Source organism: Anopheles gambiae, chromosome 2, assembly GCF_943734735.2.
Source record: "Anopheles gambiae chromosome 2, idAnoGambNW_F1_1, whole genome shotgun sequence".
NCBI lineage: Eukaryota > Metazoa > Arthropoda > Insecta > Diptera > Culicidae > Anopheles > Anopheles gambiae.
Window position 1 is genome coordinate 44982380 of NC_064601.1, and position 22642 is coordinate 45005021.

Consider the following 22642-nt stretch of genomic DNA (forward strand, 5'->3'; position numbering starts at 1 on the left):
GGGCAGCACGAATAAGCTGCTATATAAGCATCGGTCGGGTCAAAATTGTTCTATTATAAAAAGACCCTTCTCAAGGAGAACATCGTGTTGTTGGTGATCCCTTACAAACGTACCCCAATCAAATCTAACCATGTCTGGCCGTGGAAAGGGAGGAAAGGTAAAGGGAAAGGCAAAGTCCCGTTCCAACCGTGCCGGTCTTCAGTTCCCCGTTGGCCGTATTCATCGTCTCCTGCGCAAGGGTAACTATGCCGAGCGCGTCGGTGCCGGAGCACCCGTGTATCTGGCAGCCGTCATGGAATACTTGGCCGCTGAAGTGCTTGAGTTGGCCGGAAACGCTGCCCGTGACAACAAGAAGACGCGCATCATCCCGCGTCATCTGCAGCTGGCCATCCGCAACGACGAGGAGTTGAACAAGCTGCTGTCCGGAGTAACCATCGCTCAGGGTGGTGTGCTGCCTAACATTCAGGCCGTGCTGCTGCCCAAGAAGACCGAAAAGAAGGCTTAAACGGTGTGACAAAGCTTCCTTCATCTCAAACCCAAAACCGTCCTTTTCAGGGCGACAAATTACTTTGCCAAAGACATTTTATTCGATTTATGCTGTTATGGGAGAACCAGAAGGAAAAAAATCCAGATATATCAAGAACCGTGCTTGAAACTGTGTACAAAATGTAAATGAAAAAATGTGCCGTCCTTTGGCACAAAAAGCATCCCTTAATATTTTCAATTCTGTAACCTCTCACTACGAATTCTACAAAATGCAGCATATCATAAGCGATGCATAAGATTTTCCAGGTAGCTTGTTCAAGAGGGTTGGTTTTACCATATACATGCAACCAGTGATACCTGCGTGTTGACCTTTTTCTGAAAACAGTAAAGGACACTTTTACCTGATTTATCGTTAACCACGGGAAAATGTTGAAAGGGTCGATTGTCGAAAAATGTTGTGCGTTTAGGTAGCCTTAGGTTCTCACAAAAGTTTGGCTTTCAATATATCGGGAAACGTTGACAATGGCTTTAAAAAAGTTGGACCAAAAATTAGGAAGGTTCAAATAAACAACCATACTTATTAATGTTTCCCTTCACCCTTCATCTTAATCACCAGTTACCCAAATTTGTGAAGCATTTTAAAGTGTTTCGTTGTTTGAAACAATAAAATGATTTGCAATGTAGGAATGCATATAAAATACAAAGTATTGAAATGCCCTAACGCATATGCAACTCCACATTCAATAACGCCGTCTAGTGGTGATCAAAGTCCCTGCAACCAGTAGTAACGCCATCTAAATAATTGGTAAAAGTAAGGCTCAGTGATCTACGTTACATATGAGAAGCGTTACATGCCTTTTAAAATTCCCAAGCAGTATTTTTGAAAAGCTCATAAACACCCCAAAAGCTTTCAATTTTAGTAACATTTCCTATGATTAGAAAGTATAAAATATTAAAAATATTAATAAATTAATAATGTACATGAAATATAATTATTACCTATTCCATCTATGTTTGTGAATCTATCCGCCTATTGTGAATAAACTTTATCTATCTATCTATCCGCCTTTTGTGAATAAACTTTACTTTAGGTGCGAGGGCTCTTTTTTAAATTGAGGTTATTGAATGTAGTAAATATTTGTATGTGTTTCATTTTCCTGCTTTATCTATAGTTGGGAAAATAAATAAATAATCATTTTTAAAAGTAACCATTTTTTATGTGTAAGATTGTTATAATTATAATACGTCAAGTTGTTACAACTCTGATTGCTGTTAAAAATGATAGCCTAATAGTAATAATATAATTTATTTATACTCATGAATTATCAATGAGTGTTATCTTTGCAATTGCTGTTCTTTTTTATGTTTGTTCAAAAATTGTTGCTTTTATAATTATCATGTAAAAAAACGGTATTAAGACATAATAATCTATTAATTTGCTCGTCCACGGCGGTTAAAACAGGCGTTCAAAAATGGTGCTTGGGTTTGTGGTAAACAGGCGTTACGCGTAACGCTAGCGTAACGTAGAGGGCTGAGCCTTACTTTTATCAAAAATACTGCTTGGGAATTTTAAAAGGCATGTAACGCTTCTCATATGTAACGTAGATCACTGAGCCTTACTTTTACCAATTATATACCCGCTGCGCAAATTCGAGCAGTTTCCAGCGCAGAAAATGCACCAAAATCTGCGCTGGCCAGCGCAGATTTCGCCTGGTCTCCCGCGCTGGACTTCAGCGATTCCCGCGCTGGGTCGAGCAAGTTTAGCGCCATCTGTGGGCGAAATGGACGAACTATTTATGGCGGTGGAGCAAAAAAAACGGTCAAATTTTTTTTAAAAAATGGCGCCCATTTTTTCGTCCGCTTCTTCTCCCTCCCTCACCCTGACCTGCCTTACTAGCGCTTCTGCCCGTGCCTTCCGTCGCCAGCTGATTGGTTGTTGTGGTGTATGCGTTGGTTCATATATGTGCATTGCGGTTGTGTATTGTTATTGGTGGGTGTTAGCATTTATTAATTTGTGTGTGACCTTGAGACGCTGTGGGAGAAGCTGGATTGGGATTTGAAGTGTTATCGCTGTATTGATGGTTTATTTTATTTCGTGCCGCTGCTGATGAGACCATTCGATGCCCGTGCCAGTTGAGGGTGAAGAAGCCTATTTAAAACAAGCGTAGGAGAACGTCTAACACTAATCTAATATTTTTTAATTTGAACATGTTTGATGCTTCAACGACCTTCTAAGCATCATGAAGCACAGTGTATAGTGACTAAAAATATATTTTTTTAATGTGCCGAAATCTTTCTCGAGTTTTTGTGTCTCGACACACACACACACGCACACAGCGCGGGGAAAGTGACCATTCACTCTATCATGTTCCGCTCCCCCACCCCGCCTGGCGTTTTGGATGAGGATGCGCTGCAAGATAGCTGAACCAGCCTATCTTCCGATAAGGTAGCCGTAATGGATCATGCGGTAAGGGGGGGGGGAGTGGGGGGGGGGGGGTTGTGAATGCGTATTCGCGTTCGCGCTTTCGTGGATGCATGCTCGCGTGCGCGCTTTCGTGGGTGCGTGCTCGCATGCGCGCTTTCGGGGGTGCGTGCTGGCGTGCGCGCTTTTATGCTCGCGGGCGCGCGTACGTGCGTGTGTGCGTGCGTGCGTGCGTGCGCGCGTTCATGCATGTGTGCGCGCGCGCGTGTGTGTGTGTGTGTGTGTGTGTATGTGTGTGTGTGTGTGTGTGTGTGCGAGTTTGCGCGTGCGTGTTTGTGTGTGAGTTTGCGCGCGCGTGTTTGTGGAAACTCCAAAACTATTTGATTCTGATGCGTACATTTTCATCCGCTGCGGCTACAAAGTCCATGCATTTTCGATCTCGCTACCTGAGAGACAACACAACCATTGGCATTGGCATCTTTGCGATAGGCTCTGCTATTGGGGGTATTAAAAAGACACACGATCAAAGCAAACGTGCGTGTTATATGTAGCACATTTACAGTGAACCCTCTCTTATTTGACACCTCTTCAATTTGAAAAACCTCTCTTATTTTAACATTTTGCACAGTCCCTTGATTTCCAGTACATTTTTGTTCCTTTAATTTGGAAAACCTCTGAAATCTGTATCCCTCTTATTTGTGTATGGTGTTGCCATGGTTATTGAAAGATGTGTGCTCAAATTGGCGATTCTGTTCGCAGTTACCTATAGCAACAGTTAAGGCTGCATACTAAATGTTCTGTCTCTTTCTTGTTTGGATTGACCTTTCATTCACTTTTCACCTCTGTAATTTGAAAACCCCTCTTATTCGACAGTCCCATCGCCTCTCAAATAAGAGAGGGTTCACTGTATTTCTAATTCAGCTAGTGGACCCAAGTGGAAACAACATTTTGAATTGAATTTATACAAAAGAGGATTCTGGATTTGTTTATTACGGTGCGCGTATGGTGCTGCACCTGTCCGTCCAGAATCTGGCGGCTTGTTGGCTTGGAGTCGGTATCATGACGCCGATTGACCGGCAATGCCTTGGAATGGGTTCGGATCGGTAGGTTCATGTTTTGGTCGAGTGCATTCCGTCCATTTGTCTCGTCACAGCGGTAGCCCGGCAGCAACAAAGTCAAGACAAACTCTTACCCGGGTGTGGACTGCTACGCTAAGTTCTTTATATTATTATTATTATTATTATTATTGGCGTACTAGCCAAAGCGATCATGCCGGCCTTTTCAGGACTTGAGTACCACGTAGCCGGATAGTCACCTCTTGATACGGCGGACGGTTCGTACGCGGTTAGAACCCACGACGGGGGTACTGCCACACTGTCTCCTGCTCGATGTATACGCTGCAGGCAGGGGGAAGGATGCACTCTACAGTAAAAAAAAAACACCGTCATGGACCAGCGACGGACCTAACGGTAGGTGGACTAGGCGGTCGGCGATGATCTCTACAAATGGACAGAGTATCAACGACAAGGGCCCCCGGAAAGATGGTCTTTAGGGCTCCGTGGCTGGAGAACCATTCGCACCTCCCCTCCCCCCATGGCGACTACAATTTTAGGGCCTGTGACCGATGATCGTAGGGGTTCCATGGCCACCCCCCTCTCCATCCGTCGGCAATTTAAGTATACTGTTCAATCTCCCAACAGCTGTGTGCCACTACCCCTGCTCCCTGTCATCAGTTACCATTGACAGGGACCTCAATTCGTCTTTCCGCCTTTCATTAACACCTTCCTTCTTTGACCGATGGATCATAACATTCCGGAAAAAACACATTTGGCGACAGTTGTGCACACACACGCACGCTCATACCTTTGCGCAGACGGCACAGCATATCTGTGTAATCTACAACATACGAAAGCAAAAGCTTAGTGTAACAAAGTTATCTTTAATGCTTAACACGTTCAGATCGATGACAGGCCCCACTGCCTGCCAGTGAACTTTCCAGCCTGCGTTCTAGGTGCTGGTGGAAAGGAAAGTTGATGAAAATCAGCGCCGAGATGAACGTGTTAATGCGAATTAGGATTCAGCGCGTTTCACATCAAACCCTCCAGCGTTAGCTAGCGATTCCTTAGTCATTTTTACATTGCAGCAATAGAACTTATTGCGCTTTTTTGGTTTGATTTGTAAAAATGCAACTTCATCGCCGCAATGTGTATAAACGGTTTTTTAAGCGCCACAGCAACTCATGAGCATTGTCCACACGCGAGAATGAGATAGCGCTAGGGAGGGAAAGAGCACGGACGATGGCTGACAGCGATTGGCCGTCTGACACACCAACACATTCAAACCTTCGGCAGCGTTTTGAAGAGTTAAACAATCGGTTTGATCTGATACCGGTAGGAACATTTTCATATCATTTGCATAAAACAATTTTTCGCAATCTGGTTTAACGTAAATAACATCATTTATGAAAATGATAAAAAGAATAGGGCCTAGAATACTGCCTTGTGGAACCCCGGATGAAATATTCACTGTAATTTGTCTTACACTTAAATTACAGGAGAGCCAATGAACAAGCGTTCTATTTATTCCGTAGCTTGATAGTTTTGAAATTAGCGTTGAGTGATTTACGGAGTCAAAGGCAGCATTGGCACCGTTAGCTGTTATAATAAACTCACAAACCTCATGGAAACGGTGTAGCTTTTTTTCACCCAATCCTTCTTTTGAATAATTATCACAAGTATCAATGAACGAAGCGCATGTGTAGCGGCGATTATTGCTTCAAGAGGATGAGAGGCTTGCCCTGAAAAATAAAAATTTTTTAGTTCGACACTATAAAATAAATTCATAAATTAATAAGTAAATAAAAATTAAATATTTAAACAAACACTTCAATCGTCGCTTTTATGTACGCTTCAAACGCATGCAAACTTTTGTGAGTGCTTGTTATGCAAGTAAAATGTTATACGCACACCATTCGAAGCCATCATAGACATTTTTTCTCTCAAATAAAACATTTTAATGTTGCGAAAGACACAGCTCTTGAGTAATGTATTGTGGTCCTGAAAAGGACCGTTTGATTTTAGACTCCACATGGAAGTTTTATAGAGATAAATTTAACCTCCAAAACCGTACAGAGTGCGGCCCTGACGCTTCAGAGCATACACCACATCCATAGCGGTGACGGTCTTACGCTTGGCGTGTTCAGTGTAAGTGACCGCATCACGAATCACATTCTCCAGAAATACTTTCAGGACGCCACGGGTTTCCTCGTAGATGAGGCCGGAGATACGTTTCACTCCTCCGCGCCGAGCCAAACGGCGGATGGCGGGCTTGGTAATGCCCTGGATGTTATCCCGCAGCACTTTTCGGTGACGCTTGGCTCCTCCTTTACCCAGACCTTTTCCTCCCTTTCCTCTTCCAGTCATGATGAGCACAGGATTGTACGTTCACGATGTTCACACTTCAAATTGACGATCACGAATGAGCGTTTTCGAGCTCAACGTCCCTATTTCTACTTTTTCATCCACGCATTCCCTCTTGCTCTTAAGATGAGAGAAAACAAGGGTTGGCAAGCGCATAAAAAGAGCTCTTGTTCGAGCAGTTTCCTCATTTAACGTTCAACTTTTGTCAAATAAACAAGTTCGCTCCGTGCTCAACGAAACCTACGCTCCCGAAGTGAAATGGCTCGTACCAAGCAAACCGCTCGTAAATCGACTGGAGGTAAGGCTCCTCGCAAGCAGCTGGCCACCAAGGCTGCTCGTAAAAGTGCCCCGGCCACCGGAGGAGTGAAGAAGCCGCATCGTTACCGTCCGGGAACGGTGGCCCTCCGAGAAATCCGTCGCTACCAGAAGTCGACCGAGCTGCTCATCCGCAAGCTGCCCTTCCAGCGCTTGGTGCGTGAGATCGCCCAGGACTTCAAGACTGATCTCCGCTTCCAGAGCTCAGCCGTCATGGCGCTGCAGGAAGCCAGCGAGGCGTATCTGGTTGGTCTGTTCGAAGACACGAATCTGTGCGCCATCCACGCCAAGCGCGTCACCATCATGCCCAAGGACATCCAGCTGGCCCGTCGCATCCGCGGAGAGCGTGCCTAAATCGTCCATGCATCCGGAAGCGGTCCCTGTCTAAACGGGGCATTTCCTTCTCAAAACGGTCCTTTTCAGGACCACCAATACTGTTGAACATTCCAAGAATTTTCTTTCGATTGCTATTATGAAATTGTACATACGAATGCAAGTCTTCACGTATGTCGTTTTGTTATAACGAGGAAAGTGTGAAAAGGGGGAAAATTTGTTTTAAATAATCAATGTTATGGGAGGTATTTTAACTTTTTCTTGTCAAAGTTTCGCTTTTTAATAGGGCATCTGATGATTTTGACTATATTGATCAATACTTTATTACCATCTATATAACCTATGACTATTATACCAACATCGCTGCTTACAACAAACTACGAACGAATAGTATGACTATATATTTTACAACAAATGTTCAACTCAAACAGCTTAACTGATGCTTATACAAACGTGAATTAAAATGCTCAAGAAGACGACCCTTCAATACTTATAAGCAAGTTTAAAATCGAACAAATCTATTACAACATTTGACTCACGACACATAAGCTGCTATTGGTTGCTTTGTCGATAAATTATCCTCGTATGCGCGAGGAAAATTTAATTTAAAAAAATGATTGTCATACAACGAGCGAAACGACTTCTATTCATAATTCATGATACACGAAACTCCATTTTCAATTTCACCTCGCAAAACGCTTCCAATCAGTGCGGACTTTTTTCATGTTTTTTTTAAACGTGCTAAGGTTCTATTTAACATTAATATTTACAATGAACAACGCAGAACTTTAATGTAAATCACAGCATCATTGTTTCCAATGATGTGGATGACATAGTTCGCAAACAAACTTAGGATATGGCTGCGTTTACCTGCACTAATGCCATTTAGTACAGGCAAACGCAACAAACTGAACAATAACGTTGACGTAGACGGACACCCTGAAATCAAAGCGCTAATTCGCTGGTGCAGATGAAACGAAGGATAATTCTTTGTTTGAATGCGGTTTGTGGTCCTGAAAAGGACCGATTTGAGAGAACGAAGCCAATCATTTCAGTGGCTTACTTCGAGCTGGTGTACTTTGTGACAGCCTTCGTTCCTTCGGAGACGGCGTGCTTGGCAAGCTCACCAGGCAGCAGCAGACGAACAGCGGTTTGGATTTCGCGGGACGTGATCGTCGAACGCTTGTTGTAGTGCGCCAAGCGGGATGCCTCAGCAGCAATGCGTTCGAAGATATCGTTGACGAAACTGTTCATGATGCTCATGGCCTTCGAAGAGATGCCGGTATCCGGGTGGACTTGCTTCAACACTTTGTAGATGTAAATAGCGTAGCTTTCCTTGCGGGTCTTGCGCTTCTTTTTCTTGTCGGACTTGGAAATATTTTTCTGGGCCTTGCCAGACTTCTTCGCAGCTTTTCCACTGGTTTTGGGTGCCATTTCGACGGAAAAATTCACTCAACACTGGGACACGATGTGTATGATTCAACGGGTGATTGCGTGCTATGTTGTTGTTAGTATGGTTTAGAGAGGCTTTGGCTCCTGCGGAGTTCTTTCGCCTCTTTGTGTATAAAATAGGACTATTAGATTGTTATAGTTGATGGAATAAATGTGATAGTTTTAGAAATTTTAGTAGATTTTCCTGTTTCTGTGGATGAGGTGAAAGTATTGAGTCTATGTTGGCGTCAAGATGGCAAGTATTACGAAGTTGTGTGTATCCGTGGCATTCTGTTAAGAGGTGGAATATTGTTATAGTGGTACCGCAGAATTGGCAGAGAGGAGGACTGGATCGTTCGATGAGATGGCTGTGGGTCAGTCTAGTGTGGCCTATTCTTACTCGAGTAAGGATCTTTTGGTCTCGATGTTTTATTACTGATGGCCATGGTGTAGTTGTTAATTTCACTAGCCGAAGGAAGTTGTTTTTGGTTTTAAACCATTCCTTTTCCCACGCCTCTCTTATTTTTCCATTTATATAGATAATTGCGTCTCTTTTAGGCAACGAAGTGTTGTAGGTTGATGTTTTTCTTCGGCCTTTGTTGGCGAGGCGGTCGGCGATCTCGTTGCCTTTGATACCAGTGTGACCAGGTATCCAACAGATGGTGAGTTGTTGATCCTGGTTTATGTGTGGGCTAGTGACCTGGTAGAGCTTTTGGATGTTTGGGTCCTTACATGTTCCATGCTCTAGTGCCGAGAGGACACTCGCACTGTCGGTAAAGATGACGTTTTCCAGGTCAGAGCGCAGGGTATCTTCAACTGCCTGGATTAATGCCAACGTTTCTGCCGTAAAGATGGAAGAGTGATCCGGCAGTTTGGACGCTACTTTATCAATGGGTGAGTAAATCCCGAATCCTGCTGCTGCTTCATCGACGGATCCATCGGTGTAGATGTGATTGTGCTTAATGTATTTGTTGTTGATGTATTCTATGAAATGTTTTTGTGCTATTGTACTATTGCAGCCTGCTTTAAGGATGTTTTTAAAATGCCAGTCTATGTTAGGGGGTTCATGGTACCACGGCCGAGTGCCAAGATGTAACAGTGTTGTGATATCCGGGATATTGCAGTTTGTTATAGCGAAAAGTTCGGAGTTGGCTCTATTGAGGAATGATGGTGCTTGGATATTCTTTTCTTTAATTCTTGTTGCTGTTGCGGCTAATTTAGTTATTATTATATGGCTAAGTGGAAGAAGTCCGCTCTCACTTAGCATAGAGACGATGGGGCTGGTTCGGAAGGCGCCTATGGCATATCTTAGAACGGCATGGTAGATGGGGCTTATTGCTTTTTCAAACTGTTCCTTTTTAATCGATACTATTGCTATACCGTACAGTAGTTTTGGAAGTAACCAGTGATTAATAATGAAGATAAGTGTATCTTTTGAAGCTTTGTGGGTTCCTGTGCTGAGCATTTTGAAAAGGTTGATATTCTTGGTAGCTGTAGTTTTTAACTGTTTAATGTGGGCTTGGAATGTGAGTTTTTGGTCTATTGTGATCCCGAGTATCTTTACTTTTTTGCAGTCTGGAATTTGTGATTGATTAAGGCAAAGCGGTACAGTTGGGTGCGGTTTGGTGCAGATGTGTAGTATATTGCTTTTTTCAGCAGCGATGTCATAACCAATACGTTTTGACCATTCCCATAAGATGTTCAGTCCCTGTTGCAGATTGTATCGCGCTACTCCATTATCTGCATTGCTCGAGATCAGAACGATATCATCAGCGTACACCAGTGGAGTGATGGATGGTGGTAGTGAGCGGAGAAGACTTTCGATGCTAATCAGAAATAATGTTGGAGAAAGGATGGCTCCTTGAGGAACTCCGTTTTCGAGTGTTTTAGTGCTGGATTTGTTCGTTCCAATCAGAACCTCGAAGGTACGGTGTCGTTCCACCAGTGAACACTTCGTTTGCCTGGTTTGCCTTTTGATTTTGGGATTGATTTCGCTGCTGCATCGTTTATGATCTTGATGATGTTTTCTTCTCTTGCTGTTTGCTTTCTAGAAAAATTCCGAGCTCTCCGATCGCTTATAACGGGCTGTGAGAGAGAATACGTATCGTGCAGCTCGAAAAATTCCAAACGAGTATCGGGCAGCACGAATAAGCTGCTATATAAGCATCGGTCGGGTCAAAATTGTTCTATTATAAAAAGACCCCTATTATAAAAAGACCCTGTATTATAAAAAGATCAGCGGTTCACCCGGACGGACGTGTTTTTGTTCAATTCCAGTGTCTACGCCAACGATCTCGGGAGAGAACGTTGGTAAGTAGTGAATATACCGTTACTTTTTGTGTGTGATCTCGGGAGAGATAAACCACAGTGCCAGCTGCGCGCGTTGATATTGTTTCCGTGAGAGTGATACATACACACGCACACACGACACAGTTTGGAACGTGTGACAAGCACAGCGCATTGGCGCCAAAAACGTCGCTCGCAGCGTAAGCAGTGAAGCCGGTGTTTTCGTGCCATTTTACCCCGCTACTCGGGAGAGTAACGAGAAAAATTATCTTATTTATCTTGAAATTAAAACTCTTTTATTTTACTATTCCGAAATTGTAAATATTAGTCTTAAGATTAATTGAACTTTTGCTTTTAAGGAAAATTTATTTACTTTATTTCATATATTTCTTTATAACCTTATATACACTATATACATTGCATTGAACTAAATAAAACTAACCAACCCGGCAAAATGCCGGGACCCTCGCATCCTGTACGGGATGCACTTCCGCCCGAGCCTCCCCAGAGAGCTCGATCACTACCACCATGGATGGATCGTAATAACGAGTTTGGGGACATGAAGTTCCTCGTTCTCGAGCCGTTGAAAGGCTTTAAGCTCCCGCAAAACCCATGGATAATTTCAAAGAGCATTACCAACGTGGTTGGAGAGCTTACCGAAAGCAGCCACTCGATGGAATTCGGGCAGAAATATCTGATCAAAACCCGAAACGTTGCGCAGTACACAAAAATGCAAAGCATCACGCAACTCATCGATGGTACAAAAGTATCCATCACCCCACACGCTACGCTGAACACAGTCCAGTGCGTAATATTCGCCCCGGAGCTGAAAGGACTAAAGGACGAAGAAATTTTGCTCAACATGGAAAGTCAAAACGTCAAGCAAGTCCGACGATTCACCCGAAAGGTGAATGACGAAATACAACCATCGAACTCTTTCCTGATACGCGTAGAAGCTGGAAAAATACCGGAATCCCTTCGCATAGGGCTGTTGCAGGTGCGAACGAAACCATACTACCCAAAACCAATGCTGTGCTACAAATGCGCCAGCTATGGGCACACAAAAGTACGCTGCTCAAAGGGACAGGTGTGTGGAAACTGCGGAACCGCAGCACACGGTGAATGTTCGACCCATCCCGCTTGCGTGAACTGCAAAGGCGAACACAGCGCATTTTCTCGCGAATGCCCTGCGTTCCAATTTGAAGAACAAGTCATCAAAATAAAAGTCGACCACAACTGCACCTACAAGGAAGCTCGGCAAATGGCCCTCCAACAACATCAGCGAACAAGTGCTGTACAGCAGCGAATCACATTTGCGCAACAAACTACCACGGTGGATGATAAAGACATGAAAATCAAGCGGCTCGAAGAAGAACAAAATGAACTGAAGAAAACGATCGTAGATCAGATGAAAAAGATGGATACCCAGAGCAAGCTCATCGAAGCTCTTCTGAAGAAACTGAAAGAACCAAATGGAAATTCTTGGAATGGAAATGGAAATGGAAAAGAAAAATAAGAATAACCCAACGAACGAAGCCACTACACAAATCGAAGAAAACCAAAGCTCGACCCAATCCAACAATGTCTGCGAGAGCAACAACAATGCTGAAGCAACGGAAAGCCTCGAAACCGACAACGAAACAAATGACCAGGAATCAATGTCTACATCCGACACAGAATCAGAAAATTCGGCCACATCAGTCATCTCAGCACAATCCCGCAAACGAAACCACAACCTGGAAAACGTCTCATCGGAAGAAGAAGAACTAAGAAATGCAGTAAAAAACATGGCATCCAACGAAATCACAGTCATCTCGCCCATCGCTTCTCCCACTCTTCCCTCCGAACAACGATCGCCAACTGCCAAACCATCGAAGAAAAAACATCGCCACTGAATTTATTCTCCTTTCCTCTTACCACAATAGTCTACTAACCTAAATCATTATCATGCTCTCCACAACCAATAATACTAATGACATAAACAAACCATTTCTATTAAACTGGAACATAAGAGGAATGAACACTAACCTCTACGAACTTCAACTTCTAATTAACGAATACAAACCTGCCGTCATAACACTTCAAGAAGTTTGCGATCCACCAAATACCAACCACTCTCCACTTAATCACTACAATTGGTCCTACAAGCTCTCTCCAACTAACCTACATCACAGTGTTGCAATAGGTGTACATAAATCTATTCCCTTCAAATTAATAAAAACTAACACCAATCTTTCCGCAATAGCAGTAAATATTAAGTCTCCCATAGACATGACCATCGTTTCACTCTACCTACCCCCTAGACCTAACTTCAACGAATCCGAGCTTAACTCATTTCTTAACCTTTTTTCACATCCCTTGCTAATAGCAGGAGACCTTAATGCAGAAGATAAGAATCTTAGAATCTCCCAAACTAACAGAAAATTTAATAAACTAAATAACATTTTTACTAACCATAATCTTTCTTTCATTTCCAACCCCAACCCTACCCGACTATGTATCTCTTCAGGTACAGAATCCTTCCTTGACTACATCATCTCATCCTCCTCCCTCCTCAACGAACTTAAACTTTACGTGTTGGCGGACACACATGGCAGTGATCACTATCCGATCATTGTCAAAAGCAAATCATCTCTTCCGGAAAATAAACAACGACCAAAATGGAAATACGAGAATGCCGATTGGACATCATACCAAATAAACATAATAAAACATCTACATTCAGATCCTCAGGCAAGAGAAGAAAACATCATCAAGATCATAAACGATGCAGCAGCTAAATCAATCCCAAAATCAAAGGGCAAACCAGGCAAACGAAGTGTTCACTGGTGGAACGACACTGTCGCAAAAGCCATAAAAAGGAGACGCAAGGCGCTCCGAAAACTACAAAATGCCAAGAAAAACCAAGACCACACCCATATCCCTACCCTCTCCGAGGAATTTCAAATTTCTCATCGCATTGCACGAGAAGAAATAAAGAAGGCAAAACAAGAATCATGGAACCGATTCAAAGACAACATAAGTCCCGAAATGTCTGGAAAAGACATGTGGAAAAATGTGAAATGCCTAACAGAACGCAAGCAAGATACCGCTCATATCATCATCAAAACCGATGACGACACAATAGTGCCAGTTGAATCAACACCAGAGGTACTTGCCACTCATTTTGCCACCATATCCGCCACAAATAGTTATTCGCCAGAATTTAAGACCATCAAAGCAAAAACTGAATCCATACAATTACAATTCAATAGCAGACCCAACATACATTACAATAGATCCTTTTCTATAGCCGAACTGAGTTGGGCTCTTGCCAAGTGCAAAGGCAACTCAGCAGGACCAGACGACATTGGCTATCCACTGTTGAAAAACCTTCCTTCTGAAGGAAAAAACCTGCTCTTAAAGCTTTACAACCACATATGGCAGAGTGGCAAAATTCCTCCTCACTGGAAGAAAAGTCTAACAATACCCATCTTAAAGCCCGATAAACCTAAACACAGCCCAAATAGCTACAGACCAATAAGCTTACTAAACTGCATCGGAAAAGTGTTGGAAAGAATGGTTAACCGGCGTCTTACCCAAGAACTGGAAGGCAGGAAACTCCTCAGCATTAATCAACACGCATTTAGATGCGGATTAGGCACGGAAACTTACTTTGTGCAACTCGAAGAACTGCTGGCCAAAGTAAAATCTGATAAACATCATGCCGACTGTGCTATCATCGACTTGGCTAAAGCTTTCGATCGGACATGGAAATACGCAATCATGCGCCAGCTAGCCAGATGGAATTTCGGAGGTAACATGATCACATTCCTCGATGATTTCCTCTCAGACCGTACCTTCGAGGTTCTGATTGGAACGAACAAATCTAGCACTAAAACACTCGAAAACGGAGTCCCTCAGGGAGCCATCCTTTCTCCAACATTATTTCTGATCAGCATCGAAAGTCTTCTCCGCTCACTTCCACCATCCATCACTCCACTGGTGTACGCTGATGATATCGTTCTGATCTCGAGCAATGCAGATAATGGAGTTGCGCGATACAATCTGCAACAGGGACTGAACATCTTATGGGAATGGTCAAAACATATTGGTTATGATATCGCTGCTGAAAAAAGCAATATCTTGCACATCTGCACCAAACCGCACCCAACCGCACCGCTTTGCCTCAATCAATCACAAATTCCAGACTGCAAAAAAGTAAGGATACTCGGGATCACAATAGACCAAAAACTCACATTCCAAGCCCACATTAAACAGTTAAAAACTACAGCTACCAAGAAAATCAACCTTTTCAAAATGCTCAGTACAGGAACCCACAAAGCATCAAAAGACACACTTATCTTCATTATTAATCACTGGTTACTTCCAAAACTACTGTACGGTATAGCAATAGTATCAATTAAAAAAGAACAGTTTGAAAAAGCAATAAGCCCCATCTACCATGCCGTTCTAAGATATGCCATAGGCGCCTTCCGAACCAGCCCCATCGTCTCTATGCTAAGTGAGAGCGGACTTCTTCCACTTAGCCATGTAATAACAACTAAATTAGCCGCAACAGCAACAAGAATTAAAGAAAAGAACATCCAAGCACCATCATTCCTCAATAGAGCCAACTCCGAACTTTTCGCTATAACAAACTGCAATATCCCGGATATCACAACACTGTTACATCTTGGCACTCGACCGTGGTACCATGAACCCCCTAACATAGACTGGCATTTTAAAAACATCCTTAAAGCAGGCTGCAATAGTACAATAGCACAAAAACATTTCATAGAACACATCAACAACAAATACATTAAGCACAATCACATTTACACCGATGGATCCGTCGATGAAGCAGCAGCAGGATTCGGGATTTACTCACCCATTGATAAAGTAGCGTCCAAACTGCCGGATCATTCTTCCATCTTTACGGCAGAAACGTTGGCATTAATCCAGGCAGTTGAAGATACCCTGCGCTCTGACCTGGAAAACGTCATCTTTACCGACAGTGCGAGTGTCCTCTCGGCACTAGAGCATGGAACATGTAAGGACCCAAACATCCAAAAGCTCTACCAGGTCACTAGCCCACACATAAACCAGGATCAACAACTCACCATCTGTTGGATACCTGGTCACACTGGTATCAAAGGCAACGAGATCGCCGACCGCCTCGCCAACAAAGGCCGAAGAAAAACATCAACCTACAACACCTCGTTGCCTAAAAGAGACGCAATTATCTATATAAATGGAAAAATAAGAGAGGCGTGGGAAAAGGAATGGTTTAAAACCAAAAACAACTTCCTTCGGCTAGTGAAATTAACAACTACACCATGGCCATCAGTAATAAAACATCGAGACCAAAAGATCCTTACTCGAGTAAGAATAGGCCACACTAGACTGACCCACAGCCATCTCATCGAACGATCCAGTCCTCCTCTCTGCCAATTCTGCGGTACCACTATAACAATATTCCACCTCTTAACAGAATGCCACGGATACACACAACTTCGCAATACTTGCCATCTTGACGCCAACATAGACTCAATACTTTCACCTCACCCACAAAAACAGGAAAATCTACTAAAATTTTTAAAACTATCACATTTATTCCATCAACTATAACAATCTAATAATCTGACTTTTCCCCACAAAGAGGCGAAAGAACTCCGCAGGAGCCAAAGCCTCTCTAAACCATACTAACAACAACATTCCGTAAAGACCCTTCTCAAGGAGAACATCGTGTTGTTGGTGATCCCTTACAAACGTACCCCAATCAAATCTAACCATGTCTGGCCGTGGAAAGGGAGGAAAGGTAAAGGGAAAGGCAAAGTCCCGATCCAACCGTGCCGGTCTTCAGTTCCCCGTTGGCCGTATTCATCGTCTCCTGCGCAAGGGTAACTATGCCGAGCGCGTCGGTGCCGGAGCACCCGTGTATCTGGCAGCCGTCATGGAATACTTGGCCGCTGAAGTGCTTGAGTTGGCCGGAAACGCTGCCCGTGACAACAAGAAGACGCGCATCATCCCGCGTCATCTGCAGCTGGCCATCCGCAACGACGAGGAGTTGAACAAGCTGCTGTCCGGAGTAACCATCGCTCAGGGTGGTGTGCTGCCCAACATTCAGGCCGTGCTGCTGCCCAAGAAGACCGAAAAGAAGGCTTAAACGGTGTGACAAAGCTTCCTTCATCTCAAACCCAAAACCGTCCTTTTCAGGGCGACAAATTACTTTGCCAAAGACATTTTATTCGATTTATGCTGTTATGGGAGAACCAGAAGGAAAAAAAAATCCAGATATATCAAGAACCGTGCTTGAAACTGTGTACAAAATGTAAATGAAAAAATGTGCCGTCCTTTGGCACAAAACGCATCCCTTAATATTTTCAATTCTGTAACCTCTCACTACGAATTCTACAAAATGCAACATATCATAAGCGATGCATAAGATTTTCCAGGTAGCTTGTTCAAGAGGGTTGGTTTTACCATATAAATGCAACCAGTGATACCTGCGTGTTGACCTTTTTCTGAAAACAGTAAAGGACACTTTTACCTGATTTATCGTTAACCACGGGAAAATGTTGAAAGGGTCGATTGTCGAAAAATGTTGTGCGTTTAGGTAGCCTTAGGTTCTCACAAAAGTCTGGCTTTCAATATATCGGGAAACGTTGACAATGGCTTTAAAAAAGTTAGACCAAAAATTAGGAAGGTTCAAATAAACAACCATACTTATTAATGTTTCCCTTCACCCTTCATCTTAATCACCAGTTACCCAAATTTGTGAAGCATTTTAAAGTGTTTCGTTGTTTGAAACAATAAAATGATTTGCAATGTAGGAATGCCATAAAATACAAAGTATTGAAATGCCCTAACGCATATGCAACTCCACATTCAATAACGCCGTCTAGTGGTGATCAAAGTCCCTGCAACCAGTAGTAACGCCATCTAAATAATTGGTAAAAGTAAGGCTCTGTAATGGGATGGGATACGAAGCCCTCCGAGGGATAACATAGGCTCTCCCATCCAACTCCTATTCCGACACGTCCTCGTCGTGCAGAGTGGTAACATGTGCCTCCATATATCCTAGCTTGGGTACACGGGCTAGATCCAACCCCTTGGGCGGATGGTGGCATATGGCGAACCAGGAGGGGGGTGGGTATCCCGGGAAACTGGGTGCCTGAACGTCGGGGGGCAACCCGACGCAAAATAAAACGGCCACGTGGGCGCAGGGCCAGTCACCCAGTCTCACGTAACAACTGACTACAGAAAGCACCAGAAGGATACGAAACGGACTTAACGATACCGACCCAACGCAATGCCCCCGGACAACGATAAAAATGGGCTCATGGAACGTACGCACTCTTAGCAAAGCCGGAGCCTTGAAACAACTTGATGACGCCCTAGTCACACTGAGCATGGACCTCGTAGCTCTACAAGAGATTCGGTGGCTAGGGAACGGTGTGCACAATAGGCGTGGTAAGCAATGCTACGACATTTACTACAGCTGCCATGACCGCCACCACGTGCTCGGAACGGGTTTCGCCGTAGGTCCCCGGCTGAAATCCGTAATCATAGATTTCAAGGCTATAAACGATAGGCTATGCACCCTGCGCATGTGAGGCAAATTTTTTAATATAAGCCTCATAAACGTTCACGCCCCTACCGAAGATAAAGAGGAAGAGGAGAAGGACCTTTTTTACGGCCGCCTCGCTAGAACTATAGATGCGTGCCCCAGGCATGACCTCAAAATCATCCTGGGGGACTTCAACGCAAAAGTCGGTAGGGAGCCAATGTACCGCCAATACACTGGCTGTCACAGTCTGCATGAGCACAGTAACGATAATGGTAGTAGATTGGTCCAGTTCGCCGCAGCGAACAATCTGGTTGTAGGAAGTACCAAATTTGCGCGGAGGGACATCCACAAAATAACGTGGGCGCACCCGGATGGCGAATCCTTCAACCAGATCGACCACGTGTTAATAAGCCGCCGACGACAGTCGAGCCTGTTAAACGTCAGAACTTATCGAGGAGCCAATATCGATTCCGATCACTACTTGGTTGGCTTAGTGATACGTTGTAGAATCGCCCGCGCCAATGGGGGCGGAGAAAACACGCAGCCTCGGCTCAACACGGACTCTCTAAGGGACATTACTGTCCAACAGGAATTCAAAGCCGCTTTAGACGAGTCTCTACTACCAGAAAACAGATATGAAACTACGAGCGAGAGGTGGAACGCTCTAAAAACAAAAATAATAAACTGTGCAAGAAATATACTCCCACCACGTCGTGGCAACACCAAATCTGGCTGGTTCGACGATGAATGCAGACTAGTGACCGAACGTAAGAATACTGCATACCGAGCAATGCAGCAACGGCATAGAACGCGGGCATGCGTAGAGGAATATTCACGGCTCAGACGCGAAGAGAAACGAGTTCACCGCTCCAAGAAGCATGCTTTGCAAGAGCAAAACATGCGGGAACTCGAACAAACCAGAGAGGCGTACGGACCGACACGAAAGTTTTACCAAGCGATAGCAGGTCACCGAAACAACGTTGTACCTAAGGTTACCTGCTGTCGCAACAAGGATGGAGATCTGGTCAGTAACCAGCCAGAGGTCCTCTCGCGGTGGGCTCAGTACTTTGATGAATTACTCAACGACCAGTTAAACGAACAGCTAGAAGCGCCACTAGCAGATAGTGTCATGCTACTGCCACCTAGCATAGAAGAAACACGAAAGGCTATCCGTCGGCTGAAAAATAACAAGGCACCCGGAACCGACGGAATTGCAGCTGAACTGGTCAAGAATGGAGGTGCACGACTAGAAAACGAGATTCATCAAATTGTTACTGAGGTGTGGGATAGCGAATCGATGCCTTGTGATTGGAATCTCGGCATCATCTACCCCGTATACAAGAAGGGAGACAGGTTGGACTGCAACAACTACAGGGGTATTACGGTGTTGAATACTGCCTATAAAATATTCTCCCTGATCCTTCAGGATCGCCTTGTCCCGCACGTCGAAGAGATAGTCGGAAACTATCAAAGAGGATTCCGAAACGGAAAATCAACCACTGATCAGATCTTCACCATGCGGCAGATCTTGGAGAAGATGGCTGAATACAAAAACGACACATACCATCTCTTCATAGACTTCAAAGCCGCATACGATAGCATAGCCAGGGTAAAACTGTACGACGCTATGAGCTCATTTGGAATCCCGGCCAAACTGATAAGGCTAGTTAGAATGACTATGACCAACGTCACATGCCAGGTGAGGGTGGATGGAAAACTCTCAGGACCTTTTGCTACCACCAAGGGTCTGCGCCAGGGGGACGGGCTTGCTTGTCTCCTATTCAACTTGGCGCTAGAGAGGGCCATCCGCAACTTGAGGGTGGAGACTACGGGAACCATCTTCTATAAGTCAACCCAGATTCTGGCATACGCTGATGATATAGACATCATTGGTCTGCGGCTCTCCTATGTAGCAGAAGCCTACCAAGGGATTGAGCAGGCGGCAGAGAACCTCGGATTGCAGATAAACGAGGCAAAGACCAAACTGATGGTGGCAACATCAGCGGACCAACCAATAAATAATCCGAATCTACGTATTCGTGATGTACAGATAGGTGAACGCACTTTTGAAGTCGCCCCAGAATTCAACTATCTGGGGTCAAAGGTCAGCAACGACAACAGTATGGAAGTTGAGTTGCGCGCAAGGATGCTGGCTGCCAACCGGTCATTCTACAGCCTGAAAAATCAGTTCACCTCAAAGAACCTGTCGCGACGGACGAAGCTGGGACTATATAGTACCTATATAGTACCAGTACTCACATACGCCTCTGAGACATGGACACTGTCCAAATCTGACGAAACCCTCTTAGCCGCGTTCGAGAGGAAGATGCTCAGAAGGATACTTGGCCCCGTATGTGTGGAAGGACAATGGAGGAGCCGCTATAATGACGAGCTATACGAGATGTACGGCGACCTCACTGTCGTACAGCGTATTAAGCTCGCCAGACTCCGGTGGGCTGGCCATGTTGTACGCATGGAAACGGACGACCCAGCCCGTAAAGTCTTTTTAGGCCGTCCACAAGGACAGAGGAGGCGTGGTAGGCCCAAATTAAGGTGGCAAGATGGCGTGGAGGGGTCCGCCATTAAGGCCGGGATAACGGACTGGCAGACGAAGGCGCGAGACCGTGAGCGGTTTCGGACACTCCTGAGGCAGGCCAAGACCGCAAAGCGGTTGTAGCGCCGGATAAGTAAGTAGGTAAGTAAAAGTAAGGCTCAGTGATCTACGTTACATATGAGAAGCGTTACATGCCTTTTAAAATTCCCAAGCAGTATTTTTGGTAAAAGTAAGGCTCAGTCCTCTACGTTACGCTAGCGTTACGCGTAACGCCTGTTTACCACAAACCCAGGCACCATTTTTGAACGCCTGTTTTAACCGCCGTGGATGAGCAAATTAATAGATTATCATGTCTTAATATAGTTTTTTGGTAAAAGTAAGGCTCAGCCCTCTACGTTACATAGGAGAAGCGTTACATACCCTTTATAATTCCCAAGCAGCATTTTTATAGAGATTTTGTCCACGCGACCAACCAGTGTGCATTATTTGAATAAAAAATATTTTAAACTGCGATGAAAAACAAGTTAATTGCTTGTGCACCTCGTGCAGATTAGCTGCCGCAATATTTACAAAACAACGAGCTGTCAAGGACAGCTCGAATAATTCGTAAAAGAAACTCCAGATGGCGTTGTGAGTTAGATAAGGACGAACAGATATCCCCAAAATGAGACAACTGGCTGAGCTGTTAAATAGGGCCAATAAGGGAAAAGTTCGACACAGGTCGCTAAGCGAGGTTACTTAGGGTCAAGTAGATCAGCTGGTCTGAAACAAAGCGCCATTGAAGACGGCGCTTAGTTGCAAATTATTTAGGAAGAAAGACAGACCAATTTTTGAACTGATCGGCGGAACCCTGAATACCCGAGCGACAGTTACAAAAATTCTGTAGCAGCAACTAAAATAAACATAAAGCTACACCCGTAGCAACAAGATGAATCGATTTCTACGAGATTTCATTTTTAAATAACAAGTAAATAAGAGGTTTAATATTTTTCAATGCTGCACTATGATTTATGAAAAATAGTCTGAAAGAAGGAAGTTCATAAACATCACTAAAGCTTTCAATTTTAGTAACATTTCCTATGATTAGAAAGTATAAAATATTAAAAATGTTAATAAATTAATAATGTATATGAAATATAATTATTACCTATTCAATCTATGTTTCCGCCTATTGTGAATAAACTTTACTGTAGGTGCGAGGGCTCTTTTTTAAATTGAGGTTAATGAAGGTAGTAAATATTTGTATGTATTTCATTATCCTGCTTTATCAATGGGAAAATAAATAAATAATCATTTTTAAAAGTAACCATTTTATATGTATAATATTGTTATAATTATAATACGTGAAGTTGTTACAACTCTGATTGCTGTTAAAATTGATAGCTTAATAGTAATAATATAATTCATTTATACTCATAAATTATAATGAGTGTTATCTTCGCAATTGCTGTTTTTTTTAATGTTTGTTCAAAAATTGTTGCTTTTCTAATTATCATGTAAAAAAACGATATTAAGACATGATAATCTATTAATTTGCTCATCCACGGCGGTTAAAACAGGCGTTCAAAAATGCTGCTTGGGTTTGTGGTAAACAGGCGTTACGCGTATCGCTAGCGTAACGTAGAGGGCTGAGCCTTACTTTTACCTCAATTTGCTTATCCACGACGATAAAACCAGGCGTTCAAAAATGCTGCTTGGGTTTGCGCTAGACAGACGTTACTTGTCTCGCTAGCGTAACGTAGAGGGCTGAGCGTTACTTTTCCCAAATAATTCATTATGCGATCTATGAGGTCCCAGGGTGTTTGTCCTGGATAATAACTGGGAAACATTTTAATGATAACGGA

At 43.7% G+C, this 22642-nt stretch overlaps 5 protein-coding genes across 5 annotated transcripts; 3 read left to right on the forward strand and 2 right to left on the reverse strand.

Moving 5' to 3' along the window:
- The first annotated feature begins 58 nt into the window (after positions 1 to 58).
- LOC133392031 (histone H2A) lies at positions 59 to 1070 on the forward strand. The gene has a single exon (XM_061649856.1). It carries the CDS (start codon positions 131 to 133, stop codon positions 503 to 505), a length of 375 nt encoding a protein of 124 aa, XP_061505840.1. The 5' UTR covers positions 59 to 130; the 3' UTR covers positions 506 to 1070.
- A 4922-nt stretch (positions 1071 to 5992) lies between these two features.
- On the reverse strand, positions 5993 to 6397 carry LOC1269026 (histone H4). Its single transcript, XM_307607.4, has one exon. The coding sequence runs from the start codon at positions 6328 to 6330 to the stop codon at positions 6019 to 6021; it is 312 nt and encodes a 103-aa protein (XP_307607.3). The 5' UTR covers positions 6331 to 6397; the 3' UTR covers positions 5993 to 6018.
- A 100-nt stretch (positions 6398 to 6497) lies between these two features.
- Positions 6498 to 7356, forward strand: LOC133392010 (histone H3). The gene has a single exon (XM_061649834.1). The coding sequence runs from the start codon at positions 6586 to 6588 to the stop codon at positions 6994 to 6996; it is 411 nt and encodes a 136-aa protein (XP_061505818.1). The 5' UTR covers positions 6498 to 6585; the 3' UTR covers positions 6997 to 7356.
- LOC133392038 (histone H2B) lies at positions 7274 to 8464 on the reverse strand. Its single transcript, XM_061649863.1, has one exon. It carries the CDS (start codon positions 8407 to 8409, stop codon positions 8035 to 8037), a length of 375 nt encoding a protein of 124 aa, XP_061505847.1. The 5' UTR covers positions 8410 to 8464; the 3' UTR covers positions 7274 to 8034.
- Positions 8465 to 16386: 7922 nt separating this feature from the next.
- Positions 16387 to 17052, forward strand: LOC133392039 (histone H2A). The gene has a single exon (XM_061649864.1). It carries the CDS (start codon positions 16466 to 16468, stop codon positions 16838 to 16840), a length of 375 nt encoding a protein of 124 aa, XP_061505848.1. The 5' UTR covers positions 16387 to 16465; the 3' UTR covers positions 16841 to 17052.
- The last annotated feature ends 5590 nt before the right edge of the window (positions 17053 to 22642 follow it).

Coding starts and splice junctions, on each gene's coding strand:
- LOC133392031 (XM_061649856.1), top strand. CDS start 131: ATGTCTGGCCGTGGAAAGGGAGGAAAGGTAAAGGGAAAGGCAAAGTCC.
- LOC1269026 (XM_307607.4), bottom strand. CDS start 6,330: ATGACTGGAAGAGGAAAGGGAGGAAAAGGTCTGGGTAAAGGAGGAGCC.
- LOC133392010 (XM_061649834.1), top strand. CDS start 6,586: ATGGCTCGTACCAAGCAAACCGCTCGTAAATCGACTGGAGGTAAGGCT.
- LOC133392038 (XM_061649863.1), bottom strand. CDS start 8,409: ATGGCACCCAAAACCAGTGGAAAAGCTGCGAAGAAGTCTGGCAAGGCC.
- LOC133392039 (XM_061649864.1), top strand. CDS start 16,466: ATGTCTGGCCGTGGAAAGGGAGGAAAGGTAAAGGGAAAGGCAAAGTCC.